General features: G+C 41.9%; 1 protein-coding gene across 1 annotated transcript in view; it reads right to left on the bottom strand.

The window, feature by feature from the left end:
* CFAP107 (cilia and flagella associated protein 107) overlaps positions 1-11,959 on the bottom strand; it is a gene marked incomplete at both ends in the record, with an annotated part of 23,184 nt that extends 11,225 nt beyond the window's left edge. Inside the window, 2 exons of the mRNA XM_080691293.1 lie at positions 4,720-4,814; positions 11,647-11,959. Of these exons, the coding sequence (XP_080547419.1) occupies positions 4,720-4,814; positions 11,647-11,959 (408 nt within the window). The remainder of the gene's footprint in view (positions 1-4,719; positions 4,815-11,646) is intronic.
* Between the last annotated feature and the right edge of the window lie 3,931 nt (positions 11,960-15,890).

Genomic DNA, 15,890 nt, shown 5'->3' with positions numbered 1-15,890 from the left:
TTTGTTGCTTTTTTACAAGTTTCCTCTGTTTATATTCTATAGGTATTTTCTTGGTGGTTACCATGGAGACTACTTACAGCACTTTTAACTTACACAATCTATTTTGAACTGATACCAACTTAAATTGCATCTTAAAACTCTACTTTTCTACAGCTCGGCTCCTCTTTTGATGTTATTAATGCCACAGATGAAATCTTTATATAGTATATAGAGATTTATATAGAGATTTACAAATTTTTCGTGCATTTCCTTCTAAATTTCATAGTAAAGAAAGAGTAAAGCCACAAACCAGAATTATAATAATACTGGGTTTTATATTTGTCTGTGTATTTACCTTTACCTGAGAACTTTATGTTTTTCCATGGCTTCAAGTTGCTAACGTCTTTTCAACTTGAAAAATTTACTTTAGCGGACTTTGTAAGACAGGTCTACTGGTGATGCACTACCTCTGCTTTTGTTTATCTGGAGATATCTTAATTTCTTCTTCATCTTTGAAGGACATTTTTTTATGGGATATAGAATTCTCAGTTGACTTGTTTTTCTTTCTTATAGTACATTATTATTATTATTATTATTATTATTATTATTATTATTATTTGGTGGCACTGGGGGTGGAACCCAGAGGCTTCCTACTTCCAGGCTATACTCCCAGACCTTTTTTATGTTTTATTTGGAAACAGGGTCTCACTAAGTTGCTGAGAGCCTCACTAAGTAGCTGAGGCTGGCTTCGAACCTGTGCGATCCTCCTGTCTCAGCCTCCCAAGCGCGGGGATTACAAGCGTGCGCCACCACACCCAGCTCTTATAGTACTTTAAATATATAATCCTATTTCCTTCTAACCATCACAGTTTCTGCTGCAAAATCCACTGAGAGTCTTATTGAGAATCCCGTGTATATGACAAGTTTCTTGTGCTTCCAAGATTCTCTTTGTCTTTGGTGTCCGGTGCTTTGCTTATAATGTGTGCCCGTGTGGATCTCTTGAGATTTATCCTACTTGGAATTCATTGAATTTATTGGATTTGTAAAGCCATGTATCTATTCAAATTTGTAAAGTTTTCAGCCATTATTTTTTCAACTAATAGTGTGTGTGTGTGTGTGTGTGTGTGTGTGTGTGTGTGTGTGTGTGTGTCTGTGTGTCTGTGTGTGTCTGTGTGTGTGTTTAATGCTGGAGATTGAACCTGGGGGGCATTCAACATCAGAGCTACACTCCTGGCCCCCATTTTATTTTATTTTATTTTATTTTATTTTATTTTATTTTATTTTATTTTATTTTTTTGCGGGTCTGGAGATGTAACCCAGAGGCATTTGACCTCCGAGCTACACCCACTGCCCAAGTTTTTATTCTTTTTTTTTTGGGGGGGGGTACTGGGGTTCCTGGAAGCCCTTCTACCTCTGGGCTACACTCCCAGACCTATTTTCACATTTTTATTTGGAAACAGGGTCTCCTAAGCCAGCGCGCGCGGCTGGCTTCAAACCTGCATGATCCTCCTGTCTCTGCCTCCCAAGCGCGGGGATTACAAGCGTGCGCCACCACGCCCGCCCCCCCCCCATTTTATTTTTATCTTGAAACAGGTTCTCGCTAAATTGATGAGAGTCTCACTACTTGCTGAGGCTGTCTTCGAACCTGTAATCTTTCTATCTCGGGCTCCCAAGTACTGGGATTACAGCACCAGCACGCCCGGCTTCAACTAATAGCTTTACACTTTTCTCTCTCTTTTCCTTCTGGAATTCCCTTAATGCATATATATCTACTTGGTAGTGTCTCATAAGTTCCTTATGCTCTGCTCACTGTTTTCAAGTATGCTGATTCTTCTGCCTTTTATAGCCTGCTGTTGATCCTCTGTGTTGAATTTTTCAGTTGACTTACTGTGTTTTTCACCTCTAAAATTCATTTGATTCCTTTTTAAAATATCAGTCTCTTTTTTTTCTTTTTTTTTTCTTTTTTTTTGATATTCTCATGTTGTTCAAAGGTTTTTCTAATTTACTTTAGTTTTATTTCCAGTATGGGAGATTGAACCCAGGGGTGGCCTACCACTAAGCTATACCCTCAGCTCTCCTTTTTCTTAATTTGAGAAAAGTTCTCACTAAGTTTCAGAGGCTAGCCTCAAATTTTCAATCCTCCTGCCTCTGCTTCCCAGGAATTACATCTGGCTTACTTTAGTATTTTTATAAGAGCTTTCCTGTAGCTCTTTGGGCCTATGTAAGACAGTCATTTCACGTCTTTGTATAGTAGTGAGCGTTTATACTACCTATTTTATTCCTTTGACTGGGCTATGTCTTCCTGTTTCTTGGTATGCCTAGTGGATTTTATTTTTGTTATTGTTAAAAAAAAAAAAAACTGGGCATTCGAAGAAACTACGAGTTCTCCCAGTCTTTGTAGATGACGCCTACCTTTTCCAATTGACAGGTCGTCTTCTGAGACTTAGGATCCACCATGTATTCTCCAGCCATTTTCTTGAATACATATATATATATATATATATATATATATATCTTGCCTGGGCCAGTGCGAGCTTTTTCAGGCTCACCCATATATGCTGTTTCTTTTAAGTATTTTATTTTATTTTATTTTTTGGTGGTACTGGGGTTCCTGGAAGCCCTTCTACCTCTGGGCTACACTCCCAGACCTATTTTATATTTTTATTTGGAAACAGGGTCTCCTAAGCCAGCGCGCGTGGCTGGCTCGGAACCAGCGCGATCCTCCTGTCACTACCCCTCAAGTGCGGGGATTACAAGCGTGCGCCACCACGCCCGGCCTTTTAAGTATTTTAATCTCCCAAAGAGTCTCACTACTACTTCTTTGGGCTTTAGATATTCCACCGTATTTCTCTACCCACAGTCTTTTACTCTAAATATATACAAGTGTGAAGCCGGGCGTGGTGGCGCACGCTTGTCATCCCAGCATTCAGGAGGCTGAGACAGGAGGATCGCGGTTCGCGGACAGCCTCAGCTATTTAGTGAGGCCCCCTGCAACTTAGTGAGACCCTGTTTCAAAATAAAGAATAAAAAATAGGGCAGGGGTGTAGCTCGGAGGTCACATGCCCCGGGTTCCATCCCCACCCCCACCCCACCCCCCCACACACACAAGTGTATGGTCTCCTGGCAGCTCTGACTAGCTGTGTCTGCTGCTGCTGCTGCTGCTGTCAGAGCTTCTCCTAGCCTGCACTTTGAACTCTTCTACCTTTCCCCATCTGAGCTCTGAGTTAGATTGAAACAGATCAATCCCTCAGGCAGCCTTAAAGTGGATTAGAACGCTTCTCCAATCCCCGTGGGTTTGAAGGAGGGAACTAGGAGCTGAGTTATTGCATCCCCTAGATTACAGACTGCACCATGGCGTGCCAAGGAGGGGGTGGGAAAAAGGGAACTAAAACCCCGTGGAAGCCGGGCGTGGTGGCGCACGCTTGTCATCCCCGCGCTTGGGAGGCGGAGACAGGAGGATCGCGCTGGTTTAAGGGACCCTGTTTCCAAAATAAAGTTTAAAAATAGGGGCCGGGCGTGGCGGCGCAGGCTTGTAACCCCGCGCTTGGGAGGCAGAGACAGGAGGATCGCGCAGGTTCGAAGCCAGCCGGCGCGCGCTGGCTTAGGAGACCCTGTTTCCAAATAAAAATATAAAATAGGTCTGGGAGTGTAGCCCGGAGATAGAAGGGCTTCCAGGAACCCCAGTACCACCAAAAAAAAAAAAAAAAGTTTAAAAATAGGTCTGGGAGTGTAGCCCGTGGGAGTGTATCCCAGAGGTAGAAGGGCTTCCAGGAACCCCGGTACCACCAATAAATAAATAAATAAACAAACAAACAAACAAACAAACAAACAAACCCCATGGAAACTCCTGTTATTTTGGATGGGATTTCATCTCGATTCAGCAATCAGGTGGATGCTACAGGCCTTCAGTGGCTCTCAGAGCTCCTATAGCGTTTTGTTCAGCTTTGCAAATGTTCTCATGGAGAACAAGGTGCTGGATCTTAGTGACACTGCCACAACTCCACTTTCTATTCCCTCTAGGTGGGAAGCCAGCCCATAATACCCCAATAGAATACCCAGAGGCCCTGAAAGTACTGCTCAGCCTGCCCTTGTCCTTGCAACTTTTCTGCACCCTCAACCACAAGGCCCAATGCAATTGGAATTAATCGTGGCCACAGGCTCTTCCTGCCCAGAGGGTGCCCGCTAACATTCTCCATAAAAATAGCCCTTTCTGATTCTCAGGAAGGGCCAACCTTCCCCACAAAACACATACACAGGCAGGGCAAGATTGTGAATTAAGTGCTAGAGAACAGCAGTACATCCTTGGACATCGATCGGTGCCGGGAGAGCCATGCCCGCTCAAGAGGGGCCATGTTCTGGGAAAGCCAGGCGAAGGGAAGTGGACATCATTCAAATAAACGTGCAAAGGAATTGGAGACAGGGGCTGTACAGATGCCTGGGAACTCCACCAGGGACAGCACTGAGAGATGCGACTAAATCGACACCTCTGCTGTGGTGGCTTCAAGATATAATGGGGAACTTGTGACTTACTTGACTGTAACTCCTCTATGTAGAACAAAACACCCTAACGCCGTGTTCTTAAGATGCAACTGTCTGCTGCCCTTGGTTTGAAAACAGCAGTGACCTGTACTCCCTCCTCTCCCCAAGAGTCCTCCCCTCCCAGTCCTCCCTGTGAGCTATACCCCTGTTTCTCCCTGCCAGTCCTCCCTGAGCCCTCTGCCCGGCCCTCTTCCCCCTTACCTTCCTCCTGTCTTCCACCCAGTTTCCAGTGAGCACTCGACTTGAGTACTTTTTCTCAATATTCCAGTCCAGAATAGAGAACGAATGTGGATTCGCTGCAGTTGAAATCATGGTAAGGATCTGTCACAACCTTCTTTGACTTGACACATTCGAGGGGAAGGAGAGGAATTATAAAGTTACTGAGTTCGAGGTGTCTTTTATAATCTTCCCAGCTGCCCCCCTGAGCAGGTAGAAGGTGATCTCTGCTAACTTCAGGGAATAAAAAAAATCCCCAAGAGTCCTCTTTCAGCTTCCAGGGAGAGGGACTTGATCCTGGATTCTCTACTGTTGACTATCTCCATGGTGACAGACTCTGAGTATAAATACTCTCCAGAAAGGAACGGCTGATTCTGCAGAAACAAAACCCACCTCGCAGAAACAACAAACTGTTGTGGGTTAGATATAGAATGGGCCTGAACGGACTCATGTGCTAATGTTCAGAAATGATATAATTAAAACATAAGAGCTGTAACCTCGTCAGTGGATAAATTCATTGTGATGGATTCACTGGGTGATCACCTAGGCAGGTGGAGTGTGGCTGGGAGGCGGGTCACTGCACATGTGGCCTTGGGACTGTGCTTGTCTCTGAATCCCCTTGTTTGCTTGCTCTCTCTGCTTCTGACCTCCATGATGTGAGAGCCGACCCCCCTTGCCCTTGCGCGCGCTCTCTCTCTCTCTCCCTCTCTCTCTCCCCCTGCCATCATGCCCTGAGCTCCACCCATGTAACCCGGCCTGACATGAACCGAACACCTGAAATCTCCATGACTGTGAGCAGATAAATCTTGATTCCTCTAAGTTGCAGTGGTGACTAAAACACAAACTGACCCCACCAAGGACACAGTAATGGAAAGCCCTTGCTTCGTTTTTACAACCCGAGTGAGCTGAATTCATCTTTTAGGGGAGGAAAGTGACCTTCTTATCTGTCCTTCTTGCTTTCCCAGGGCCAACTAGTTGGGGGGAAGGGGGCTCCTGGAAGCACCACACTCGATCTCTGGTGTTACTGTTAAAGAAAGGCAAAATACTGCCACCAGAGGGAGCCCTGGCAGCTCCTGGCTGGCTCTTCAATTCTGTTATCTGAGTCCTGGGCCAGAGGCATCTAGAAAAAGTCCAGTTAACAAAGAGAGAAATGGTGGTAACCCAGGAAAAAACTTTATTTGGGGTTTGGCCAAATCAGGACGACAGCTAGTCTAGAAAACTGTCTTCCCCATACCGACAGTAGCTTCAAGGTTATATAGAATAAAATTGGAAACCAAGATGTTTATGTATGCTATTCTGTCTGGCTGTGTGGGGGTTGCAGGTCCTATTCTGTGGGGCTGGGAGGGGGCAGTTTTCATTCCCAACATGAGATGATCGCTTGCAGGGAGCTGGTAAGAAGAAATATTTTTTTAAGTTCCCCAACTTTATTTTTTCTTTTTTAATATACTTTTATTGGTGCGTTATGGTCTCACATAATAATGTAAATCATAGGACAGTGACATACATGCACACAGGACTGGGCGGGCTTTCCCCTCACTCCTTCCCCATTTTCCCTCCTCCTTCTCTATACAGGGTGTTGAGATTGACACTGGTATTTTCACATATGTACACACGGTTGATGGAAGTAATCCCTCATCGGTCCTCTTTCTCCGCCTCCTTTTCTCCTAGACCACCTCCCTGGCTCCACTGAAGTCTCTCCTCTGAAGCCCCTCTGGCATCCCAATTACTCCCTAGCTTTTGCATATAAGAGAAAACATATGAACCTTTACTTACTGTGACTGGCTGATCTCACTTAGAATAATATTCTCCAGGTCTGCCCATTTCCCTGCAAGTGACATAACTTTGTCCTTCTTTATTGCTAGGTAGAACTCCATTGTGTGACTATCCCACACTTTTGTAATTCATCTGCTGATGGGCTGGTTTCACAATTTGGCTCTTGTGAGTTGTGCTGCCGTGATCTTGGGCGTGCATACGTTACTGTAGCTCTCTGATTTCATTCCCTTTGGAAAGATAACCCAGGTGTGGTATAGCTGGTTCATACGGTGAACCCATATTCAATTCTCTAAAGTAAATTCCCCAGTCTTAAAGTATCCCTTGTTATGCATCTGTTTTAAAGATTCACCTATTCAGATCCTTCGCCCATTTCTAATCAGATTGTTTTTGGGCGGTCGAGCATTGTTTCCTCCCTGAAGATTAAGTCGAGTCTTCTGAGCCCAAAGGTTTCTGTTTGGTTTTGTTTTTGCTGGAAGGCTCTTCATTTTAGATGAACCATCTTTATTTGGTAGAAAACTAACCAGGTTTTTACTTTTCTTTTGTGTCAGTTTTGTTAAAATGTATTTTTCGAGGAATTTATATATTACAAATAAAATTCCATAACTTTTGATATATGCTACTTAGAATTTCTTCTTACTATCTTTTTTTTTTTGTGTGTGTGTGTGTGTATGGTACTGGGGGTGGAAGCCATGGGCTTTTCTACCTCCTATACCTTTCTTTCTTTCCTTCTTTCTTTCTTTCTTTCTTTTTTGCAGGTCTGGGGATGGAACCCAGGGGCAATTTGACCTCTGAGCTACACCCCCTGCCCTATTTTTCATTCTTTATTTTGAAACCGGGTCTCACTGAGTTGCAGAGGGCCTCACTAAGTAGCTGAGGCTGTCCGTGAATCGCGATCCTCCGGTCTCAGCCTCCCGAATGCTGGGATTACAAGCGTGCGCCACCACGCCCGGCTTATACCTTTCTTTTTACTGAGCTCATCAAATGTTTATGAATCACAGTCTTTTCAAAGGGCCAAAAGTGGCATTGGTGATCATTTCTGTTGTGTTATTATCTGAATTTTAGATATTTTCCCTAAAAATGCCTGTGGATTTATTTTGCTATTCATTTTCTAATTTTTTTTTGCAATCGATGTTTAGTTCATCAATTTTCAGCCCTTCTTCCTTTCTTATGTATGCTCTTGAGGCTATACATGTCCTTAATTTTTTTTATTTTCAGGCTATAAAGTTCCTGAATTATTATTTTGTTGTCTCCTGTAGTGGACTAAAGCATTTCCTATTACTTTCGAGTTTTCCCAAGAAATTGCTAAATAAATTCATGACTTAGCAAAGTCTAATATTGGCCGATGAGCTAAGCAGAAATGAGAATGCTTAAATTAAATTAAATTTAAGCAGTCTTGACATTTTTGGTCCATACATAATCAGAGTGTGTTTTGCCCAGAACTATGAAGGGGGATGACACTGTGCTACACAAACTCTAGGAGAAGGATTTCACCCTGTAGGGAATTGGAAAGCTTTCCAGAAAAATGCAGTATCTAAGATGAGACTAAATAATGAATTGACACCTCCTTTCCTGGTCAAGCACACCTAAAAACATTTATTACTCTTTTGGGGGGCTGGGGATTGAACCCAGAGCATTCTACCATCAAGCTACACCCCCAGTTCTCTTTATTTTTTACTTTGAAACAGGGTCTCACTAAGTTGCTAAAGTGGGTCCTCACACCTGTGATCTTCCTGTCTCGGCCTCCTAAGTACTGGGATTACAGGCCTGGGCCTCCACACCTGACTGGAAATGCTCAGTAACAAATGTGAAGCCAGGCACAGTGGCGCACCTTGGAACTCCAGTGCTTGGCGGGCTGGGAGGGAAGGATCACAGATCCGAGGATAGCTTCAGCTAGTAGTGAGACTCTCGTCAACCTCGTGAGACCCTGTTTCAAAATAAAATTTAAAAATAGGGCTGAGGGTATAGCTCAGAGGTAGAATTCCCCTGGATTCAATTCCCAGTCCAACACACAAACAAAAAAGTAACATACATGCTTAGGGTTATTACAGAGGAAACCGAGTAGTTGTGGGGTGGTAGATTTAGAACTCGCGCCTACTTAAAACCACTAACTTACCAGGCCTTTAAGTTTGGCCAGGTTTGTTCCTAATCTATAAATTGAGGTAAATATTATGCAGTTTCCTCAGATAATGAAAATTCAATGAGATGTCACCTAGGACATCAAGGGAAACACTTGTCACACAGTAAAGCTCATCAGCTGCTTGGTCTTTTCTTTCCTTTATGGCTAAACCAAGTTTATCTTGGTTATGGAATTTATTCCTTCCCCTACATTAGAGGAGTGTGTTTGAGAAGCTGGGGCAAAAAGTCCCAAGGGAGTTATTCCAGATTCTCATATGCAAAAATAGGGAATTTTTGGCATATGAGAATAACCTATCAACTCTTCCGGGGCTTCACTGTGAATCTGATTGAGCATCAGCCCCCTTTACCCATGGCGTTTGATAAGAAAATATATCCAATCACAACTCATGTGGAGTCAGCATGTGTGTGAATGAGTGTGTGTGTGTGTGTGTGTGTGTGTGTGTGTGTGTGTGTTACTGAGGATTGAACACAAGGGCATTCTACTTCCGAGCTACACTCCCACCCTATTTTATTTATTTTTATTTTTATTTATTTATTTATTTTTTTGGTGGTACTGGGGGTGGAACCCAGAGGCTTTCTACCTCCGGGCTATACTCTCAGACCTTTTTTATATTTTATTTGGAAACAGGGTCTCACTAAGTTGCTGAAAGCCTCACTAAGTAGCTGAGGCTGGCTTCGAACCCGTGCGATCCTCCTGTCTCAGCCTCCCAAGAGCAGGGATTACAAGCGTGCACCACCACACCTGGCTATTTTTTTATTTTGAAACATGGTCTCGCTAAGTTGTGGAGGGCCTCATTAAGTTGCTGAAGCAGTCCTTGAACCTGTGATCCTCCTGTCTCAGCTTCCCAAGTACTGAGATTACAGGCACACACCATCATGCCCAGCTCTGTCAACATTGCTTACACAAATAAATGCCATGTGCACTAGACATGATTGCCCCCACTTCAAGGCAAGAGGGGGAGTGATGGTCGGCGGGCCCCTGGCTGGCTCCGGACCACAAGCATCGGTTCACCCTACCTTCTAGAGGGCCTCACAAAAGCAGCCCAAGAGCCCAAGAGGAGGCTCTTCAACTTACATGTCCTTTACACGGCACTGACAGCGAGTCGTCATGGAGAGAGAGTCTGAGGGCTTGTATCTGTGAATCAAATGCTTTAAAACCGAGTCTCAGGCACTACCGTATAGGATTCAACCTTGTCCGGCAACAGGCAAGACAACCAATTGTGATGTTGGTGGAGAGCCATTCTAGCCAGAGAACAGAGTCAACCATGGCAACTTGAGAAGCAGGGGCCAATGTGCCAGTTGTGACAGGCTTTGCTTTATAAGATGGAGGCAGGAATCTCAGATGCAAAAACCCAACAATGGTTCATTCAAGTTAAAGGATTTTCCATTTATTCATTCATTTATTTTATTATTATTATTATTATTATTATTACTATTATTATTACTATTATTATAGTACTGAGGTTTGAACTCAGGGACATTATATCTCTGAGCTACAAATCCAGCCCAATTTTATTCTTTTTATTTTAAAGGAGGATCTCGCTAGATTAATGAGAGTCTCACTACTTGCTGAGACTGTACTTAAATTTATGGTCTTCCTGACTCAGCCTCTCGTGTACTGGGATTACAAGCGTGCACTACCACACCCGGGCTTTATTATTATTATGGTACTGGGAATTGAACCCAGGGGCATTCTACCCTCAAGCTACACCTTCAGACCCCTTTCTTTCTTTCTTTCTTTCTTTCTTTCTTTCTTTCTTTCTTTCCTCTTCCTCCTCCTCCTTCTCCTTTCTTTCATTCTTTCTTTCTTCCTTCCTTTCTTTCTTTCTTTCTTTCCTCTTCCTCTTCCTCCTTCTCCTCTCCTTCTTCCTCCTGTTCCTCCCTCTCTTCCTCTTCCTCCTCTTCCTCCTCCTCCTTCTCCTCCTTCATCTTCTTCTTTTTGGTTTTGGTTTTGAAACAGGGTCTTGCTAGGTTGTGAAGAGTCTCACTAAGTTGTTGAAGTTGGCCTCAAACCTGTGACTCTTACATCTTAGTCTCCCCAATACTGGAATGACAGGCATGCACCAACCACACCTGGCAAGGAACTTTTATTTTAAAATAGATATATCATACCGATTTTCATTCTACCACTTGTCAAACCAATTTTTTTTTTCCTTTTGAATTGGTTGCTATAACCTACTTCTTTCCCAACTGAGATCTGCTAAAAGAAAATTAAAGTGAGGGAGAAATTCAGTGGGCATTTTAGTGGTATCCAGCAACCTTTAAAATTATCCCGGGTAGCAGGGCATCATGGCTCATGCTTGTAATCCTAGTATCTGGGAGGCTGAGACAAAAGGATCTGGGTTCACAGCCAGCCTCAGCTACTTATGTGAGGCCCTCCACAATTTAGTGAGACCCTGTTCAAAAATAAAGGATAAAAAATAGGACTCGGGGTGTAGCTCAGAGTTAGAATGCCCCTGGGTTCAGTCCCCAGTATAGCAAATAACAATAGTAATAAAAATAAAAGTGTGCCAGCTAACAGGTCCCCTTCTTAAATCTCCCACCTCTGCAGAAGGGGAGGGGTATGCAAAAAAGTGTACACGTATTTGTTTGGCCCAGTGTAAAACTGGAGACAGACCTAACATGTCCACCCTGCAAATGATCACAAAAGAGGGTTAGCTCCAAGTTCCCCAACATGGAACCAAGAGCTCCACATGCCTCCCTACACTGTCTCTTCTGCCCTGCTCTGGGTATCAGGAAGAATGAGCATTGTAGGATTCTAGAATCTGGACCAGGAATGAGGCAACCATGTCTATCCCCTTCCAAGCCCCACTGAATGTCACCTAAATCGGCCACGGAGAGTCCTGTAGGAGGACTGAATGATGGCGGAGGACCGACAGGGAGGAACGGGAGTCACAGATCCTTGATGAAATGGGTCATCACGTTTATAATTCTTGAGGAAGTGGGGAAGTACAGGCAGCCAAAGTCCAGGGTTTTGAGCCCCGTGGAAAGCATCCTCCGCACGATTCCAGGTCACTGGCAGCCCCAGGACTTCCGGCCTCTTCTTGCACAAAATCAAGTGGTCATGGAGAAGGCCATACTCACAGCTCACAATGCAAGCTTTGGGATGCCAAGACACGGTATGGTTTTCTGCGATCAGGAGTGATCCCCTCCTGTCCAGAACGACGCTGGTGTCCAGGTGAATGTCTTCATTTACAGGCTCCCAGGATGTAGGTTGGTAGCCTCTCTTCTTAAACCTCTCCATGATGTTTTCGGAGCCCAACCAATTTCTATACTTCTCCCAGACTTTGGGAGGCAAATGGGCACCTTTCTCCATGGTGTTTTGCTTTGGAAGGGTTGATATCCGTGTAACAACACACACAGCGGAGGACAGAGGTCAACGTGTCCAGTGGGGCATTCTTGTTTGTCTGATAGAAAGGGGAATGGAAGTCCAAGATCCAGAGAGAAGTGTAGATCAGAACCTGCGCCCAGATCTGGGGGAGATCAGGATGATTCGGGAGTGTTTGACAGACCGAGGTGGCCATGTACCCTCCCAGGCTGCTACTGCAGACCACAACCCGAGCTGCACCCACCCCCATGCATTCAGGGACTGCGGCAGATGGTAGGTGGCCACGGTGCAGTCTCTTAATATCACACAGAACCTATGCTTAGGTGACTTGCAGCATCTAAAATAAATAAATAAAAGAACATCGTTTGGTCTTCACCCCAGCAACGCCAATAATATATGTGTCTAATATCTTTTAGCCCAAATTTCTTCTGCTGATGTTCCTTCCTGAAATCTGAGAAAGTGATGGAAAGGTTACAGAAAATGGTAGACATCAAGCCCTTGTTGCCTGCCGTGTAGGCTCAGGAAGCAGCAGCTCTCATTCCCAGGGTCTCAGTGCCCTGCAGAGTACCAGCCGCCGCCACGAGAGCCCTGCCATCCACCTGCGTATGTGTGCAGTACTAGGGATTAAACCCCAAGGCATTCTACCTCCAAGGTATACCCAAGCCCTATTTATTTATTCATTTATTTATTTATTTATTTATTTATTTATTTGTTTATTTATTTATTTATTTTGCAGTACTAAGGATTGAAGCCAAGGGCATTCTGTCTCTGAGCTACACCCCAGCCCTTTCATCCTTAATTTTGAAACAGTGTCTCACTAAGCTGCAGAGGGCCTTAGTAGCTGAGGCTAGCCACAACCCGGCAATCCTCCTATCTCAGCCTCCCATCTACTAGGATTGCAAGTATGTACCCAGCCCAGCTTCCAAGTCCTACTTTTTTTCTTTCTTTCTTTCTTTCTTTCTTTCTTTCTTTCTTTCTTTCTTTCTTTCTCTCTTCTTTTCTCTTTTTTTTTAAGCAGAATCTCACTAGGCTGATGAGAGTCTCACTACTTTCTGAGGCCGACCTCAAACCTGCAGTCCTCCTGTCTAATCCTACCAAGTACTGGGATTACAGGTATGCACCATCACACCTGGCATGAAATTTTACCATTTTAAATGCTGGCCACAGTTTTTGTTTGTTTGTATGTTTTGTTTTAGAGAAACAAACTTTCTTTCAACCATTCCTATTCCTCTGGCCCCATCCCAGGTGACCTGTAGGTGGGGCAGGCCAGATCATAATGATCTGGTGGAGATCTGGTGGTGGGTTCCCCTGGTGTTTTATTGGTTTGGCACAACCCAAACAGGTAGAGAGTGCCAACAGCTGGTTGGAAGTTTCCATTTCTCTGCAGAAATTGCTTTGGAGTCAAGAATCACAAAGTGAGCTGTCTGTCCAGGTTGTCTGTCTATCTCTCTTCCCTCTTATCTTTAGTTACATCTTTATTTTTTATTCCCCTGGATTAGCCAAAGCTAGGAAATGTACCCCCAGAGAGACTGTCTTTCCTGTGTGTGCATTTGAATGAATGGGTCTTGATTCTAATTAACCCTGCCATACCCACAGGTTTTTTTTTTTATGGAGAGGGGGAAATCTCCTACACTCAGTACTATATGAGGCCATTCATGCAGATAAAAGTAGAAAAGAAATTCATCCCAATAGATATACAAATCTCAAGACAGGAATAAAAATAACAAGGTAATGTGATACCTCCTCATAATTCACAGCAATTAATTTCAAATATATTGTAGTGAATGAAATTCTGGAAAAAAGAATTACAAGAAATCTTTATTTTAAAAGATCAGTGAATTATAAGATAATACAGAAAACAATGGAATAAAATTAAGGAAGCTAAATAATATATGAATGAGAATCAAACAAAGAAATAAAGATATTAAAACAAACCCAAATAGAAATCTCAGAAGCGCGATACACAATCAATATAGTAGACAATGTAAAGGACAGAATCTCAGAGCTGGAAGTAGAAGTTGCTGGCTTTGAATATTCAGATAGCATTAAAGAAAATGAGTTCTCATAATTATGATATAAAGAATTATAAAACAACAGTAAGAGACCAAATTTAAGAATCATTAGAATCGAAGAGGAATCTGAGATACAGCCTAAAGGCATGCATGGACAACCTTCTGGAAAAATAACAAGAAATTTTCCAAGCCTTGGGAGTGATATAAACATTCAAATACAGGACACATTCAGAATATTAAATAAACAAGATCAAAAAAGAACCACTCTGCGAATCATATAGTTAAAGTGCCCCAATACAGATAACAGGGACAAAATTTTAAAAGCCTCCAGAGAAAAATTCAGTTTATTTTTAGAAATAATACAATAAGAATTACTTCTGATTTCTTGGCAAAAACTTGAAAATCCTGAAAGAAATAACTGTCAATCGAGATTGCTATATCCATCAAAGCTATCCTTCATAATGGAAAGAAAAATAAAAATCTTCCAAGATGAATAGAAATTAAAAGAATTTGTGACTACTAAGATGGCACTACAGAGAATCCTTACGGAAATACTACACACACACCAAAAAAAATAAATAAATAAATAAATCCAGAGTTCAAGAACGAACCCGCAAATGAAAAATATGGCCGGATTAAACATTAGAAATAAATCAAAATGGCAGGAATTAACAAACACCTCTCTATAATAACATTCCATGTGAATGATCTCAACTCTACGATTTAAAGACGTGGAATGGCAGAATGGATTACAAAACAAGACTCAACTCCATGCTGTGTGAAATCGACATATCACAGGCAGAGAGTGACAAGATGGAAGACGATACTCCATGCAAACAGAACCCCAAAATAAGCAGGAATAAGTAGCTGCCCTCACGTCTGACAGACTGCTCAGAGCCAAAATTAATCAGAAGAGACAAAAAGGATCAGTTCATACTGGAAAGAGAGCAATCCAGCAAAAACATATGATAGTAATACTTAATGCCCCAAATGCCAGTACTTTAATTACATAAAAAACGCCACATGACCTAAAGATTCATATTGCACCCCAATACTTCAACACTGCCCTCTAACCAGTAGGTAGGTTGGTGAGGACTCTTCAGAAATATATATATATATATGTAATATATATGTAATATATTTGTAATATATATGTAATATATTTGTAATGTATGTGATATATGTAATATATGTGTTATATATGTGATATATATGTAATATATGTGATATATATGTAATATGTGTGATATATATGTAATATGTGTGATATATATATAATATATATGTAATATATATGTAATATATATGTAATATATGTGATATATGTAATATATGTGATATATATGTAATATATGTGTAATATATATGTGATATATATGTAATATATATGTAATATATGTGATATATATGTAATATATTTGTAATATATGTTATATATGTAATATATATGTGATATATGTGATATATGTAATATATATGTTATATATGTGATATATATGTAATATATGTGTAATATATGTGATATATATGTAATATATATGTGATATATATGTAATATATATGTAATCAAATGGACCTAACAGACATTTGTAAAATATTTTTATCCACCAGCAGCTGGATCCACTTTCTTTTCAGCTGTTCAAGGAAACTTCTCCAAAACATATCATATCTTAGGCCACAAATTAGGTCTTATAAAAAAAAATATACGCTGCCTTGCATATTATCAGATCATAATGGAATAAAATTAAAAGTCAAGAGCAAGAAAAACGACAGAAATTTATACAAACACATGGAGAATAAACAATACATTTTTTAATGCTAAGTGGGTGGTAGAAAAAAATCAGGGGAGAAATTTTAAAATTCTTAGAATCAAATGAGAATGGAGATATAGCCGATCAGAACCTCTG

This window comes from Muscardinus avellanarius (genome assembly GCF_963383645.1).
Source record: "Muscardinus avellanarius genome assembly, chromosome: 3".
Lineage (NCBI taxonomy): Eukaryota > Metazoa > Chordata > Mammalia > Rodentia > Gliridae > Muscardinus > Muscardinus avellanarius.
This window is presented reverse-complemented; position numbering and strand designations above follow the sequence as displayed.